This window comes from Panicum virgatum, chromosome 8K (genome assembly GCF_016808335.1).
Source record: "Panicum virgatum strain AP13 chromosome 8K, P.virgatum_v5, whole genome shotgun sequence".
NCBI classification, from domain to species: Eukaryota; Viridiplantae; Streptophyta; class Magnoliopsida; order Poales; family Poaceae; genus Panicum; species Panicum virgatum.
The window spans coordinates 30,974,723-30,990,529 of NC_053143.1; the positions used below are offsets into that span (position 1 = coordinate 30,974,723).

Consider the following 15,807-nt stretch of genomic DNA (forward strand, 5'->3'; position numbering starts at 1 on the left):
GACCTTGTGGAAATGCAAATCCTTATTGTCCTTGCATGAAAAAAGGGAAGTGCTCCAAATTTTATCCAAAAGAATTTCAAAATGAAACAAAATTTGACGATAATGGATTTACAATATATAGACGACGCAATACAGGAGTTTTTATTTACAAAGAAAATTGCCATCTTGACAATAGATGGGTCGTCCCCTACAATATATTTCTCTTAAAAAAATACCAAGCTCATATAAATGTCGAATATTGCAACAAAAGTAGAATAATTAAATATTTATGTAAATATGTCCACAAAGGACCTGATAAAGCCAACATTATATTCCATCGAATCAAAAAGGGTGAGGATGCACCTAGAAACATAGAAAATGATATGATAGATGAAATAAAGGAATATCTTGAATGTAGATATTTGTGCGAGCAGGATGCACTATGGAGATTATTTGGATTTGAGATTCACCATCATACACCTCCTGTAGAATGTTTACCAGTCCATTTACCATTAATGAACAATGTTTCTATCAAAACTGATGACGACCTAAAAAAGCTGATGACAAATCCTAATATTCAAAAAACAATGCTAACTGAGTGGTTTACAGCAAACCAACAATATGAAAAGGCTCATGAATTAACCTATTGTGAATTTCCAACAAAATGGACATGGGATCAGACAAACCGTAAATGGAATGAAAGAAAACATGGTTTCAAAATTGGTCGTCTATACTATGTAAACCCAGCTGAAGGTGAAAGATTTTACTTGCGAATGCTATTGATGGTAGTTAAAGGAGCTAAAAGCTACAATGATATTAAAACATATAATGGAGTTGTATACAATACATTCAAAGATGCATGCTCTGCAAGAGGTTTATTAAATAATGACAATGAATGGTACCAAACATTCAAAGAGGCTACTACATGGTCTTCATCATTTCAATTAAGACAACTTTTTGTTACTATGTTATTATATTGCAATATACAAGACGAAATGAAGTTTTTTGAAAAGAATTGGCGATTCATGACTGACGACTTTGAACACGAATTAGAACAAAAATATCATCCAATCAAACATCATACAACTGATGACCAACTACGTGACATGTTACTAGATGACTTACAATATATATTGTCTCGCAATGGCATACAAATAACTTCATTCAATTTACCAAAGCGAAGCATCGAATATAATAACCGTTACAATAATCGCTTAATTGAAGAAGAAACAAGTTACAATATAGATCAACTAGAAGAAGAAGCCAATATATTATATGGTCAATTAAATACCGAACAAAAGATTGCTTTTGAAACTATAGTAGAATCGGTCTTACAAAACAAACCAGGCTTCTATTTTGTGTCAGGTTATGGAGGAACAGGGAAAACATTCTTATGGAATACCATTGTCTCATATCTTAGAGCTCGAAAAAAAATTGTTCTAGCAGTAGCATCATCCGGAGTAGCATCATTATTGCTACCAAATGGAAGAACAGCACATTCTAGATTTAAGATACCACTTGATATTGATGAGACATCAATTTGTGACATCAAACGCGGAACTATTCTTGCGGAACTACTAATAGAAACATCATTAGTAATATGGGATGAAGCAATTATGACAAATAAACAATGTTTTGAAGCATTAGATCGATCTCTAAGAGATATCATTAGTCAAAACGATGAAAAAGCAAACGCAATCCCATTTGGTGGCAAAGTGGTAGTACTTGGTGGAGATTTACGCCAAATATTACCAGTAATAGAATATGGGACAAGATCTCAGATAGTTGATGCCACAATTATAAGATCTTATCTATGGAAAGACGTCAAGGTAATCAAGCTAACAAAAAATATGCGACTACAAAACAAAAATCTATCTAAAGAACAACAAGATGAATTACGAGATTTTACCAATTGGTTACTTGATCTAGGAGATGGTAAATTACCTACAACCAAACATGATAATGATGAAGATCCAACATGGATTCGCATACCAAATGACCTTCTACTACTTACTGACAAGCCAAAAATTCCTGCTTTAGTAAATGCTATATATCCTGACTTCAAACAAAATTATTTGAACCCTACTTACCTAAAAGAAAGAGCAATATTAACTCCAACCAATGAAATAGCCGATGATATCAATGCATATATATCAACACTTGTACCAGGTGAAGGAAAAGAGTACTATAGTGCAGATTCCATTTCAAAATGTTTTGACGCATGTAACGATGCTGATATATTATATCCCATTGAATACTTAAACTCCCTAAATGCAAATAATTTTCCACAACATAAACTAACGCTTAAAAAAGGTGTTCCTATCATGCTTCTACGAAATATCAACCAAAGCATTGGTTTATGTAATGGCACAAGGTTGATTGTTACAAATCTTGCAGATAATGTAATTGAGGCACTTATTATAACTGGTTCAAATATTGGCTGTAAAGTATCAATTCCACGTATAAATTTAACTACAAGAGGATCTAAATGGCCATTTGTTCTAAATCGACGTCAATTCCCTATTAAAGTGTGTTATGCTATGACAATAAATAAAAGTCAAGGACAAACATTATGCAATGTTGGTATATATCTAAAAAAGCCTGTTTTTACACATGGACAATTGTATGTTGCTGCATCACGAGTTACTAATAAAAATGGACTAAAAATCCTTATAGAAAAAGAAGACGGCACTTGTACTAATGAAACAAAAAATATAGTATACCATGAAGTGTTCACATATATATAACATTTCTTTTTTATTTCTCTTTAGATGGCAATTGACTTACTGTCAGATATAAGACCTGGACAATATCATTGGACTATATGTGTGAGAATATCAAGAGTGTGGGAATTCCGTGGAAGATCAGATGATGAGGAGGTCAAGCATCTAGATCTGGTTATAATTGACCAGAAGGTAAAATCATAGTGTTACATATTTCTTATAAAAATTAATAAGGATACCTAAATTAAATATGTAACATTACTGTCTTCAATTCAACTCTTATAAAAGAAGTAAAATTTTAAATTTCTACTTGCAACAAAGTTTTCTACCAGTTGTGTTTTCCTCTTTCATAAGAGTAAAAAGATCTCTAGCTAATCATCAATTTTTCTCTTTATTGTTTCCACAGGGCACTTCTATGTATGTTGAAATACCACCAGACTCAATTCCCTTTTTAAAAACTCAGCTACAAGAAGGGAAAGTTGTAACAATGAAAAAATTTCTGGTTGAACAAGCAAAGCCTGGATACAGAGTCGTTCAAAATCCTTATATGATAAGGCTAAACAAGAGAACAATAATTACTACTGTACAACCAGAACCAGCCATGTTTCCAAAGGTCACATATTCATTAACTCCTTTCTCTGAACTAGAGCAGCATAAAAACATGAAGGACCAATTTCTAGGTATGTAAACATATTCTTTAAATTCTCTAAGTTGGAAAAATGTCTACAGATTACAACATAAATCATACCATCATAGTGAGTGTCACAGGTCTACAATGTTTACAAATCTAGGGTATTCCTGTGTAGTGCTAATTCTCGATTTTATTACAGCAACAACTAGACTGCTATCTAGGAAATAATTTTCTGTTCCCAAACTTTTTGAAACTTACTACTGCACATTTTAAATTTCACTTCTTTCGTTGTATGCAGATGTCATTGGACAGATTATAGCGATTTCAGATGTTGCAGAATTTCGCACAGCAGCCGGAACAATGCAAAAGCGAAGGACGATTACTCTACGAGATGTCAAGTAAATATAACTTATACTTTAATAATTTCAAAAACTTATTCACATATATTTTATTTTTATAGAAGGTCACCAAAACCAAACATGTGTCCTTAACTACATCCTAATTATACAGCATATTGGTTTCCTTTTCTCCATATTAAAACTAATATGCTTATTTGATCTTATAGCAAAAAAAAATTGTGGTACTGATTCCTCTTTTTTCTATGTTTTCAGCAGTATGGAAGTCAACTTATCACTAGCTGGTGCAAGAGCAACAGAATTTGATGGAGACAAAGTCTATGAACTCGGACAAGAAACAGCTGTTGTAGCTATCTTTGTTGGTACACTCATGAAAGGATTAAGAGGACAACCATCATATCTCACTGGAACATCTGCCTGTCGATGGTACATTAATGATTTTCAGATACCCGCCATACAAGAATACTATAACATGTAAGCTATATTTTTGCGTCAAAAAAATATTACTGGACATATAAATAGACAGCACATATATTCTAATTATACAATTTCAGGTTACCATCAGAAGTGGATGCTATGGAGAAAATAGAACTACAAGATAACAAAACTATACAGCAGGCTGTTGAGCAAAAAACTGTTCTTCAACTCAAGCATATGGATCCTTTCGAACACATGGTAAGAATAATACATGTGTAATTTAGTTATCCATTTGCTTCACCCAATGTCCTAACCACAATTTCCTATTATTTGACAGAACACAAGATTCCAATGCACTGTCACTATCACTAAGTTATCTCCAAATCAGCGTTGGTACTATCCAGCATGCAAGATTTGTAACTCAAGGTCTTATTACAATAATTCAACATACAAGTGCTCTAAGGATACATGTCCTTGCACTGAAGCAGAAGACAGGTAAAATTTTTCATTATTCATGTCCAACCATTACCAATATAATTGCTATTACCATTTGCGTATACCAACATTCTTAAACTTGAAGTTCACACATTGTCAATCAAGAACTGTTGAAAAAAGCTTTATACCATTTCTCTCATAAATTGATTAATACCTCCATTCGATACCAACATTTAAAGAAACTATTTCCATTATCAAATGCATGATCTTTCTAATTTATCGAATGCAATTATCTCTTACTAACTATCTTTCATGACTTAAAATACAGGTACAAATTATCCTTCATGGCAGCTGATGAAACATATGAGCTTGAGTTCATTGTGTTTGATCAAAAGGCACAACAACTTATTGGGAAACCAATACAAAGATTAAAAAGTATGTACGACAAATACGAAACTCCAGCTGAGATATCAGATTTGATTGGTCAGAGGTATACTTTTGTTGTGAAAATATCAGCTAAAAAAAGCATCAACAGTGACGAGCCAACTTTCGAAGTTATCTACGTTAAAGAGCAACTTGGAAGGCAAGCCAATATACCAGTATTTCGAAAGACCAGTTCTCTCACTACAAATAGTTCTTCCCAAGCTGTTCAGACAAGCCTACCATCACTGATCCCAATGGAACCTAAAAAGGTAAAATTGTACAAATTCGTTCAAATATATGCTTTCGTTTATTCCTGCCTTTACTCTAATATTAATTGCATACAATATTTCTAAATATAGATCCAACGAAAAAGTCAGCATGAGTACCACCACTCTACCGACAATGAAATGATGCAAGTTCAAAAGCATGAGTACATTTCTTCCTTAATATCATCTGAATATATTTTTTTAATTATTTCTTTTACATTTCTATTTCCTACAAAAAAAAATCATTGCCTGTTACTATGCTATTTTTTAATTAAGGAGCGATAACGTCAAAGACAAAAAAATAAATTTGGGTACCAAACGGGAAAAAACTCCAAATGCAATGGTAATATTATCTTAAAGCACCACTTTCTTTACTGACATAATTCCCCCAACCAAATAAAAACCCTAACACATTCACCCTTGATAGGATAACGAAGACTTGAAAGAAAATCAAGACTTCCTTGGATCATCGAAGAGACAGAGAATATAAGCTATTTGTTAACAGGTAAACTTGCAACATGTCTTCACTCAATATTATACTTTGACACTTCCAGCTTTCAAAGTTACTTACAAATTATGTTGTTTTGGACCAGGGACAAACGACAGTGTGAGGACAATCTTTTGAACAGAAGTGCCTTCTAATGGTGTTCTGTTAAATATATAGTGCTTCCTTCTGATGGTTCTAATAAATAGAACCATCCTTTTGAAATATTTCAGACCTTTCTATATTGCAAGGCCGAAATATGTACTTTTGACTAGATTATGCAGACTAATACAACTGTGAAACACATATGTATATTTTTATGTTCCTATGTCTAATGAATATGTATGTACTTTCACTAGCCTCACCAAGGGCATATTTCTGCGCGGCACCGCCACGCACTCTTCTAGTGTGATTGAAATCTTCAACTTGCATATAGTTTGACAATTATTTCACTCGTAATAGAGATCGGATGGACTTTGTTCTCGCACACTCTCTCTGTCTGGAAAGAAATCAACGCCCCTGCCCTTCTTCGTCTCAGCTTAGTTTTCACCTACTGAAATCAGAACCAATTTCAGCCATCCGAGAAATAGCAAGTGTGCAAATGTGGTACGAGCCCAGAACAATTGTGCAACCAAAATTTTTCATCCTCAATTACTGCAGATATACCAGTACAAGGAACAAATCGAATGAAACAGCCAGTGAGGGCGCGTTGAGTTCCCAAACCAAAATTTTTTTGTTGTCAAATCAACAGTTTGACCAGATGTCGGGAAGACTTTTCGGACACTAATTAAAAAACTAATTTCAGAACTCACCTAGAAACCGCGAGACGAATCTTTTGAGACCTTTGACCGCATCATTAGCACAAGTGGGTTACTGTAGCACTTATGACTAATTATGCACTAATTAGGCTCAAAAGACTCATCTCGCCATGTATATCCAAACTGTGCAATTAATTTTATTGTTTAACTATATTTAGTACTCCGAAGGGCAGGCCTGGTGCAGCGGTAGAGCCTACCATCTGTAACCGGAAGGTCCCGGGTTCGAGCCCCAGCCTCTGCACATTTGTGTAGGTTAGGCTTGGGGCTTGGGGCTTAAAGACAACCCTTCCCCAGACCCCACACAGTGCGGGAAGCCTACGGCACTGGGTACGTCCTTTGACTATATTTAGTACTCCTCACACGTGTTCAAAGGGAGAGACGAAAATTTCGAGGTCAAAATTTTTGGGAACTAAACGCGCCCTGAGCCACCGCGTTTGGTTGAATTACAGAAGTGGTGTTATCCTTGTCAATGGCGTGCTTCATCAGTCAATCCTCCGTCGGAGTAGCACTTGCTCCGGTTGCTCCCTTTGCCATCCTTCCTGAGCTTCTTGGCTCGCCGCCGGCGGCGCTCGGCGTCCTCCACACGCCGCACGGCGCGCTCCAGCGCGTCCACGCGCTCCGCCAGCGCCCCCATCACCGCGCACGGCTGCGCGCTCCGCTCGCACAGCGCCGCCACCATCTCCATCAGCCTCTTCGCGTCCGGGCCGGCGGCGGAGGTCTCCTTCCCCGCCGCCGCTTCTTGTTGCGTCGGCGCTTCGTGCGGCGGCGCCGGCTCGTCGGCCACCATCTCCCATTCGCCGCCCTCCGCGTCCGAATCATCATCCGGCTTGTCGTCGACATCAAGAAGATTGGCGTTGCGCGGAGCCGGTTCCGCCTCCTCTCTGTTCTTCGGGAAAATTGGCTGGGGGACACCGTTGGAGTGTGGCTTTTGCTCTGAGCCACTAAAAAATATTGTCTTTGCCCAAAAACACTAACATTGTGTGGCCATTTGCCACAACACATCGCCGTTTGCCCTCCGTCTCCCTCGCGTCACTGCCGCCGCGCCTCCATCCTCTTCCTTCTCCTGCTCGCAGTACCCGCGGGTGCGGCTGCTGCCGGCGGTGAGGAGGAGGAGCCCGCCGCCCCTTCTTGCTGCCGCCGCCGCCCCTCCCTGACGCCGCCGCGCCTCCTTCCTCTCCCATACACTCCCCTGGCTACGGAACCAAGAATCAGAGCAGAGAGAGAGGCCCCGCCTTCACCAAGCACTCCCATGGCAGCCCGGGTGCTTCTGCCGCCGCCCCAGCCCGGCTGCAGCCCGGGTGCTTCTGCCACCGCCGCCGCCGGCGGCGGCGCCGGGGTGCCTTGGCCTTCCGCGCGGGCTCATTGGCGAGCTGGCAACGCAGCGTGCGCCCCTCGAACACGCGGTACGGCTCCTCCACCGCCTTGGCGGCGCCGGCCGCCGCACGGTACACGAACAGCGCGTACCCGCGGGAGCTCCCGGTGTCAGCGTCGAACCCGAAGGGCCCGCCGTCGAGCTCCCGGAACCGCGCGAAGAAGGCGCGCAGCCGCTCCGCGCTGGCGTCCGGCGCGACGTTGGTCACGTACACCCGCCGCCCGGCGCCGCCGCCGGACGGGCCGGGGCCGGGTCCCGCCGAGGCGAACTCGGCGGAGACGGGGCAGCCGGCGACGGCAACGCGCGGGGCGTCCCGGAGCGCGCGGCGGGCTGCGGCGCGGGAGGCGACGGAGACGAAGCCGTACCCTCGGCACCGCCCGGTGGCGCGGTCCGCGACGGCGTGGCAGTCCGCGAGGAGCCCGAAGCTGGAGAAGGCCGCCGCGAGCGCGGCGGCGCCGGCGCGCGGGGGCAGGCCGTGGACGAAGAGCCGGCGGTGGGAGGGCGACGCGTCGGCGGCGGCGGCTAGGCGGGCGCGCAGCGCGGGGTCGGCCGCGGCCGCCTGCGCCAGGATGGCGAGGAGGCGGGGCCTCGAGTAGGGCTCGATGAGGCGCCGCACCGAGCCCGGCGAGGACGACAGCGAGGGGTCCGGCTCGGAGTCGGAGCCGGTGGCCGGGGCACGGTCTCGCGGCTGCTGGCGCTTGCGCTCGGGCGTGGAGGTGGTGGTGGGCTGGGAATGTGGCGCGAGGTCGGGGTTCTCGTGGGGTCCCGTGGTGGCTTTGCCCTTCTTCCTCCTCCTCACCGCCGACAGCAGCCGCGATGGAGGCGCGGCGGCAGTGACGCGAGGAAGACGGAGGGCAACGGCGATGTGTTGTGGCAAATGGCCACACAATGTTAGTGTCTTTGGGCAAAGACAATATTTTTTAGTGGCTCAGAGCAAAAGCCACACTCCAACGGTGTCCCCCAGCCAATTTTCCCCTGTTCTTCTCCAGCTCGCCGCTGGCGACTTCTCCATCCACCTCCATCCCGTCGGTCGTCTCAGCCGCCGCCTTCGATTCCTTCTCAGCTACGTGGTCCGCGGCATCCGGCAGCCTCGGGACCACGACGCTCTCCTCCGCAATTTCAGCAGCCGCGGTGTCGTCCCCGGCCTCGGTCATCTCCTCCGGCGCCAGCGCCGTCGCCGCCTTGGGCTCGAGGGCGTCGACGGCGTCCTGCAGCGCGAGCACCCGCCTGGCGACCCTCCGCCGGTACTCCCGCGCGCCGCGCACCGCGTCGAGCCGCAGCAGCAGCCTCATCAGCGACTCCCCGACGGCGATCCGCGCCCTCGCGTCCCCGCGCAGCGCCTCCGCCTCGCGCGCGACCTTCCGCCCGACGTCCTCGGCCTCCCGCTCCACCTCGCGCACCGACCGCACCGACCGCCTCGCCAGGAACCCGCGCGCCGCCGCCTGCACCCGCACCGCGGCCTCCTCCACCGACGGCGCCCGCTTCACATTCGCAGGCACGACCGCCGGAGCGGCCGCCACCCTGGCCCCCGGCTCCGCGCGCAGCCCCGCCTCCTCCCTCTCCGGCAGCGCCTCCGGATCTGACCCGACGAAATGGACGGGGATCGAGACCGACCTCGCCCTGGGCGCAGGGTCCACGTCCACGGCCGCCCTCCTCACCGCCGCGGGTTCGGCGTCCGCGGCGACCGGGAAGAAGCCGCTGCCTCTGCGGGCTGGGGTGGCCTGCTGGTGGTGGTAGTACGGGTAGGGGTAGTGGTACGGGGTGGTGTAGTAGTAGTCGTAGGGGTCGTAGGCGAAGAACCGGCGGGACGCCATGGCCGTTGCTGTCTCAAGCTTTTCTTGGCAGTCGGTGTTGTCTTGTTTGCTCGTTTGCGAATTCGAGTTGTGTTGCGATGGGAACGGAGGATTCCGTGGCGCGGTATATATTGGGGGCGAGGGGAAGGTTCGAGAAGGAGCGCGGTGTCCTCGGAAGGTTCTGCAGCGGCGGATTGCTTTGAGAACGGGGTGGGGGAGAGGGGTTCGGGAACGTTCTGGAAGAAGGGTGGGGATTGGGGAAGGAGACAAGGGTCAGCGGTGGATGACGCGTGGGCCCAGGTGCGGTCTGGTCGTCACACCGGACGCGGTGGTGGGGTCAGCCATGACGTGGAGTGCAGGAGCGGAGCGCTCCGGAGCGTCCGATTGAGAATCGACGGTGTCGCAACTAGCAACGAATCTCTTCAGTTCGAGTTTATTTTTTCCCGTGCTCTTGTGGAGGGAGCACAGCCGCACAGGGACGCTGTTGTACAACACCGAGAACAACCTTGAGGTGCTCCTAATACTCCACCATAAAAAAACACCAAATAACGTGCATGACAAATTTAACAAAAACTATACTGTACGTTGATTGCTGTAAAAAAACTATATGCGCATGAAAAATTATGTGCAAGAATAAGCAAAAAAAAAAGAAAGACAAATAGGCATATGAAAAGGTGCGGGTCGTGGGTCCAGATGAACAGTGCATCCGATCCAATTACATCCTTATTGTATTTTTTTATTCTCCGTGCAAAAACATTTGTTGAACCTAAAAATTTGCTTAAATATAGATAATTTCATTCTCTATCCATACATATTTTTTGGTTAAATTATCCATGCACATTTTGGTGTGTTTATTGATGGAGCACCGAGCACGGAAGCACTTCAAGGTGTTCCAGCACCTGAACTCCCCTCGTACAATTTGTTTCAAAAAAAAAAAAACTCCCCTCGTACAACACCTTGTTGGGTTCAGAATCTCCCGTCAGGGGCACTTCCGAACCCACACTTCAGTGAAACAAAGGTAGCATATCCGGAAACAAAAAACTGAACCACCGGAACTCAAAACAAACAATAAATTAGAACGGAAGGAGCACCATCGATAGAGATGAACTAAATCGCAACTGCAATACTTTCTTCTCGCGTGCTCTGCTTGAGGATCCGCCATGTGCTTTCAGTTGGTACCCGTGTGCCTGTGCACATCGCAAGCTGCAAGCACTGCCATTTTCTTACCAAACTGCAGATCAAGAATACCAAGACGACCAAAACAGATGCCAAAGCTACTACGGCCAAACCAACCTGCTAGCTGCCACAAAAAAACATGCCTGAAGGTTGATGAGCCTGGTAATAACGGGTGATGCGAATCGACAAATGTCTTGTTGCTCTGTTTGCTGTACTTGAGGTAGAGCCATTGCATGCATGTTTGAGGGGATAAAGGGGCAAGTGTCCTGTCTGAAGAGAATGGATCCTCCGATAAACAAATTTAGTGGTTTCCTCAATTATCCAACAATAGGCATCATACTTAATGGCCAACGTATCAACTATTGAAAACACAGCATTAACCTTTGGACATGTGTGATCCTGCATTGCCTTTACAAAGCTAATTTCATGTCAAATTGGGAAACACCAAGGTTTATGCTGCATGACTGGAATAGCAACTTATGGGATTGCTTGGAGGCCGTTCCTAACAGCACTGCAGAATAGTCTTCACCTGGTCGGTAAAATCAAAGCCTCCCAAGCAAGCAAACTTATTTCTGAAATGTACTGATGAAATGGTTCAGAGCTGGTCTTGCAAAACTTCTCAAAATATTCAAACAAGCAGACAGGAGTAGTTTACCTTCAAGTTTTTCGAAACATAACAATGAATAACTGTCTTTTGTTAACTGTTCTAATACGACGTCCATGCTCAACCGGTTGTTCACATCAAGCAGAGTAATTGTTACAAGTGCCACTTTGTAAATCCTTCTCACCAGTTCCCTGCTCCCACATACAGTGGCTAGCTCATCTTTGGTCAGGAATTTCATATACTGAGTGACAGTTTCGATGAGGTAAATCTGATGGTTTTCGATGAGGTAAATCTGATGGTTGTGTTCCAGTCATGTTGGAGTCACAAGGTCAGCATACAACTTTTGCACATGTTCACCTCTTGTAAGGCTTGATGTGATAAAGTTTGAACTCATCACCAAATTTTGCTGCTTCTTCATCAACCCTGCGCTTCAGCCTTCTCCAGGTCCTCAGCATATCTGCCTGTATCAGTCCACGATACAGCATTTCAAAGGTGATCTTCTGGGGGAGAAAACCTTTCTCTATCATTTCCATGAAGAACTGGCATGCCTCCCTCCATTTCTGGCGGTCACAAAAACCATGGATCAGCAAGGTGTACGAATCAAGATCAGGACCCACTGTACTCTCACACATATCGCTCCAAATTTCCATAACAGATCCATGTCGGTCCAGTTTGATGAACATTCCTAGCAGAATGTTGTATGTGTGAATATCAGGTGCTGTTGGTGAACCAGCTGCCTTCATCTTATTGTACAATTGTAGGGCACGACTCACATCCTTTCTCCCCCGATACTCCTTGAAGAAACAATTGTAGGTAGCTGGAGATGGACATACTCCCTCTGCAACCATCTCATCAAGCAAGGTCTCAGCATCTTCCAATCTCCCACAGGAGGCAAGGCACTTGATCACAGAAGTGTAGGTTGCTACTGTGGGGCAAATGCCTCTCTCTTTCATCGAGCGGAACATACAGAGACACAACTCAGGTTTATGTGCACGACTGTAAACATGCAAGATGATTGAGTAGCTGGTCACGTCCGGTTCAATTTGCTTGTCACGCATCTCCTTCAACAGATCCTCAGCTGCATGAACTGTTCTATCAAATCGGTTATCAGGGTGCAAACTTGCATGCCTGCAGGTACTATTCAGGAGAATGTTGTATGTGACTATGTTTGGTTCTATTCCATGGTCAATCATGTCTTTTAGGAACTTCTGAGCCATGTCACTCCGATTTACCTTGCACCATCCGTAAATTAAAATAGTGTACATCTTTTCATTTGGCTCGTACTTGTATTTCCTTTTATTAAATATCTCTGTAGCAACCTATAATGGTGATAAAAATGCCAATGGAAAGATCAGTAAATGAATCTAATCAGGGGTGCAAATTGGTGACCCTTAGGTGCACCTCCAACCCTCTTTAGTTCAAATATTTGTACTACTTTTTCAAAATGGGATCTCACTTTTTTGAAGAAGTAGTGCAAATATCTGAACTAAAGAGGGTTGGAGGTGCACCTACGGGCTAAGGGTCACCAATTTACACCCCTAATCTAATCAGTCCCTCAAAAGGCCATAACAAAAACTATAAGCTAACCAAAGATATGAGAGCTGACAAATGCAGTTCAAACCCTATATGAGCTGACTCTGAGTGTTTTATTAACTTTCTAATTTACCCTCGCTGATTATCAGTTCAGAAGCATAGGATTCCATACAGACATTGGTACACATGCAGTAACTGAAGTTGATAAATTCAAGAATTTGGCCCCTTACTAAAGTAGACATAGCAGTAGTATATTAATTTGATCATAAGCTCGTAAGCACACTGTTAACATTAACACATAAACCTCACAAAAAGTAATAAAAAGACAGCTTCATTGAAATCATGTTCTTTTTAGGAAGTCGCTGGAATCATCTTCCCAAATAAAAAATACCAAACATTAAAGTGTGTGATAAGTCTGCATAAACCATTTATCCGTAGACTGATACTCTGGTCTTTGGTTGTCAGCAACACACAGCAAAAGGACAATTTTAATGTGACAAACCTCTTGAAAAATCTAGAGAAGCAAATCTACTGAGTAATTTAAGCACTAATTATCCATTGCTACGATCACAAGCATCAAGCAAAGCAACCAAGTCTACAGAAGGGCAAATTATTTCTCCTAGCACCCTTATTCAACTCAGTAAGCCTGACAAAGATACTCTATGTATTAATTTGATCAAACATACCACCTTTTACCCTGATATCATTCAATTTCACAATGGTCGATTGTCATTTTGCTATGCCTTGGAAAACAGATCGTATGCAGAAAGCAAAGACAATCCTATGGAAAACGGATCATATGCAGAAATCATAGACAATCGTATGGAGAACAGATCATAAGCAGAAAGCAAAGACAATCCTATGCTTCAGCAACCCATTACAGAAAATACTCCACCTGCTGAAGCTTACCATGATAAGAAATAATGTATATGAAAATATGAATAACAAGATTCACAGGAAGCTCAAAACCAAAGTCCATGTCATACATCAACTGTGCAAATTTCATACAAAAATTATGCAAAATAAAAGAATGTCTGAGTAATCACTTGCGTGTATCAGAAGGTAACAAAAAATTAAGCCCAGATATTCCAGAAGGAACCAACCGAATAGTGCCTACCAACAGATTCTTTAGAAACTACTACATATCGATTCACAAAAAACAACAATCATAGAACTATATTACCCATGTTCATTAGGACATACCAAACTGCACACCAAAATACAATGAGAAGCTAAGAGCTTTAAGCTATGCCACAAAGAGCTAAAGAGTGTTGGACAAAAAGCTAATCCTACAGACAGCCAAAACACAGCTACAACAAGTACATAATATTGCCATCTTATCCTAAAAAATTTGCCAGAGATAAATGAGAATGACACCTCACAAGCAGCAAAAACTTCACTGCATTGAACTATCCCTCAAGTCTGGAAAAATGACCAGGACAAATATCCAACAAGCCAAGGTAGAACACCTACCTACTAGCTCAAGAGCAGAGCATCTGAGTGTGCAATGCTCAGTAGATTCGTGCATATCATCATCAAAAACTCAAAAGTCCAATGTCAATCAATCAATCAGGCAACAATGTTATCACCAAGCATGCAACTACTGGTTTCGGGATCCCGAACCTTGGGGTACTTGTACTTGCAGAGCGTGTCGAGCAGCGTGGCGAACTCGACGGCGTCGGGCTCCCTCCCGACGAACGCCTCCATGTCGTCGAACGCCCGGATGGCCTGCCGCGTCATGCCCGCGGCGACGAGCCTCCGCGCCAGCACCGCGAACGTGCGTGGCGAGGCGGCGCCGTCGGCTGTGGCGTCGACGACGACCCGCCACGCGGCGTCGAACTGGCGCGCGCGGCCGAGCGCGTCGACGACGGCGTCGTAGGCGTCGGCGGGTGGCCGCGTGGGGGCGAAGGACGGGTGGAGGCGCGTGGAGTGGAGGAGCGAGAGCGCGAGCTTGGAGGCGCCGCGGAGGCGGAGGAGGAGCTGGACGAGGAGGTCCCCCGAGAAGGAGACGCCGCCGCCAGAGAGCAGCTGGAGCGAGGATTCGGCCGGATGGAAGGGGTTGTGGTGCGCCAGGAGCAGGCGCGCGAGCTCGTCGGCGGCAGGGGACGGGGTGACGGGCGGGAGCGCGAGGAGGTGGGGAAGGGAGGCGGTCTCGGCAGGGACCGTGGAGGTGCAGAGGAGGCGGACGGCGGCGGCGCACGCGGCGGATCCGCCGGCGGCGGGGATATGATGCGGCGGCATGATGGGCGGCGGCGAGGCTGCGACCGGAGAGTTGTTTGGGGCCTCAAGCTTGCAAGGACGATGGATCGGCACCGTTGGTAGTCTGACTGGACGGTCAGGAGATGAAAACTGGCTGCCTTCAGTGACGCTGGCTCACCTTTCATGCTTTCTTTTTTTTTCAGAAAATAGCCATTTTGCAAACTCAACTTTGATCTGAGATTTTTAAATCGGCTAATATAGTCTTCTAAATTTTAATTTTAGCTCAAATTCATTTTATGCTGATATTATACTTCATAATGATATGAGATTATGCAAAAGATCCTTTTTGCTCTAGGCTCCCGGTGCCAATACCTATAACAAAGTTGACAGTTCAATATTGAGTGCTCCCTCCGTCCCATATTATTAATCGTTTTGAATTTTTTAGATTCATAGATTTTGTTACGCATCTGTATATTTATCATATCTAGGTGCATTGTAAATCTAAAAATGCCAAAATGACCAATAATTTGGAAGTATTAATTTTTTCTCATAAAATGCTTCTCCATTGCTGCTCTTTTGCCGGATATTTATCTTATAC

General features: G+C 44.8%; 2 protein-coding genes and 1 long non-coding RNA gene across 5 annotated transcripts; 1 reads left to right on the forward strand and 2 right to left on the reverse strand.

Moving 5' to 3' along the window:
* The first annotated feature begins 5,094 nt into the window (after positions 1 to 5,094).
* Positions 5,095 to 6,010, forward strand: LOC120646256. The gene is made up of 5 exons (XR_005664337.1): positions 5,095 to 5,233; positions 5,324 to 5,394; positions 5,507 to 5,573; positions 5,658 to 5,735; positions 5,824 to 6,010. It is a non-coding gene; the product is annotated as an uncharacterized LOC120646256 (long non-coding RNA).
* Positions 6,011 to 6,959: 949 nt separating this feature from the next.
* Positions 6,960 to 9,922, reverse strand: LOC120644405. Its single transcript, XM_039921029.1, has 2 exons — positions 8,880 to 9,922; positions 6,960 to 7,413 (listed from the first exon to the last, which is right to left on the reverse strand). Exons 1-2 carry the CDS (start codon positions 9,716 to 9,718, stop codon positions 6,999 to 7,001), a joined length of 1,254 nt encoding a protein of 417 aa, XP_039776963.1. The 5' UTR covers positions 9,719 to 9,922; the 3' UTR covers positions 6,960 to 6,998.
* A 548-nt stretch (positions 9,923 to 10,470) lies between these two features.
* LOC120644406 (pentatricopeptide repeat-containing protein At2g13420, mitochondrial-like) lies at positions 10,471 to 15,322 on the reverse strand. 3 transcript variants are annotated; one of them, XR_005663705.1, is made up of 3 exons: positions 14,634 to 15,322; positions 11,529 to 12,796; positions 10,471 to 11,445 (listed from the first exon to the last, which is right to left on the reverse strand). XR_005663705.1 is itself a non-coding variant. In XM_039921030.1 (2 exons), exons 1-2 carry the CDS (start codon positions 15,249 to 15,251, stop codon positions 11,831 to 11,833), a joined length of 1,584 nt encoding a protein of 527 aa, XP_039776964.1. In that variant the 5' UTR covers positions 15,252 to 15,314; the 3' UTR covers positions 10,483 to 11,830. The 3 variants fall into 3 exon arrangements, 1 of the variants encoding a protein (XP_039776964.1); XR_005663706.1 differs by having other exon boundaries at positions 10,483 to 10,900; positions 10,991 to 12,796; positions 14,634 to 15,314; XM_039921030.1 differs by having other exon boundaries at positions 10,483 to 12,796; positions 14,634 to 15,314.
* Between the last annotated feature and the right edge of the window lie 485 nt (positions 15,323 to 15,807).

Coding starts and splice junctions, on each gene's coding strand:
- LOC120644405 (XM_039921029.1), bottom strand. CDS start 9,718: ATGGCGTCCCGCCGGTTCTTCGCCTACGACCCCTACGACTACTACTAC. Junction 7,414..8,879: donor GGCGAGCTGGAGAAGAACAG/GGGAAAATTGGC, acceptor CCCGAAGAACAG/AGAGGAGGCGGAACCGGCTC.
- LOC120644406 (XM_039921030.1), bottom strand. CDS start 15,251: ATGCCGCCGCATCATATCCCCGCCGCCGGCGGATCCGCCGCGTGCGCC. Junction 12,797..14,633: donor GCAAGTACAAGTACCCCAAG/GTTCGGGATCCC, acceptor TCACCATTATAG/GTTGCTACAGAGATATTTAA.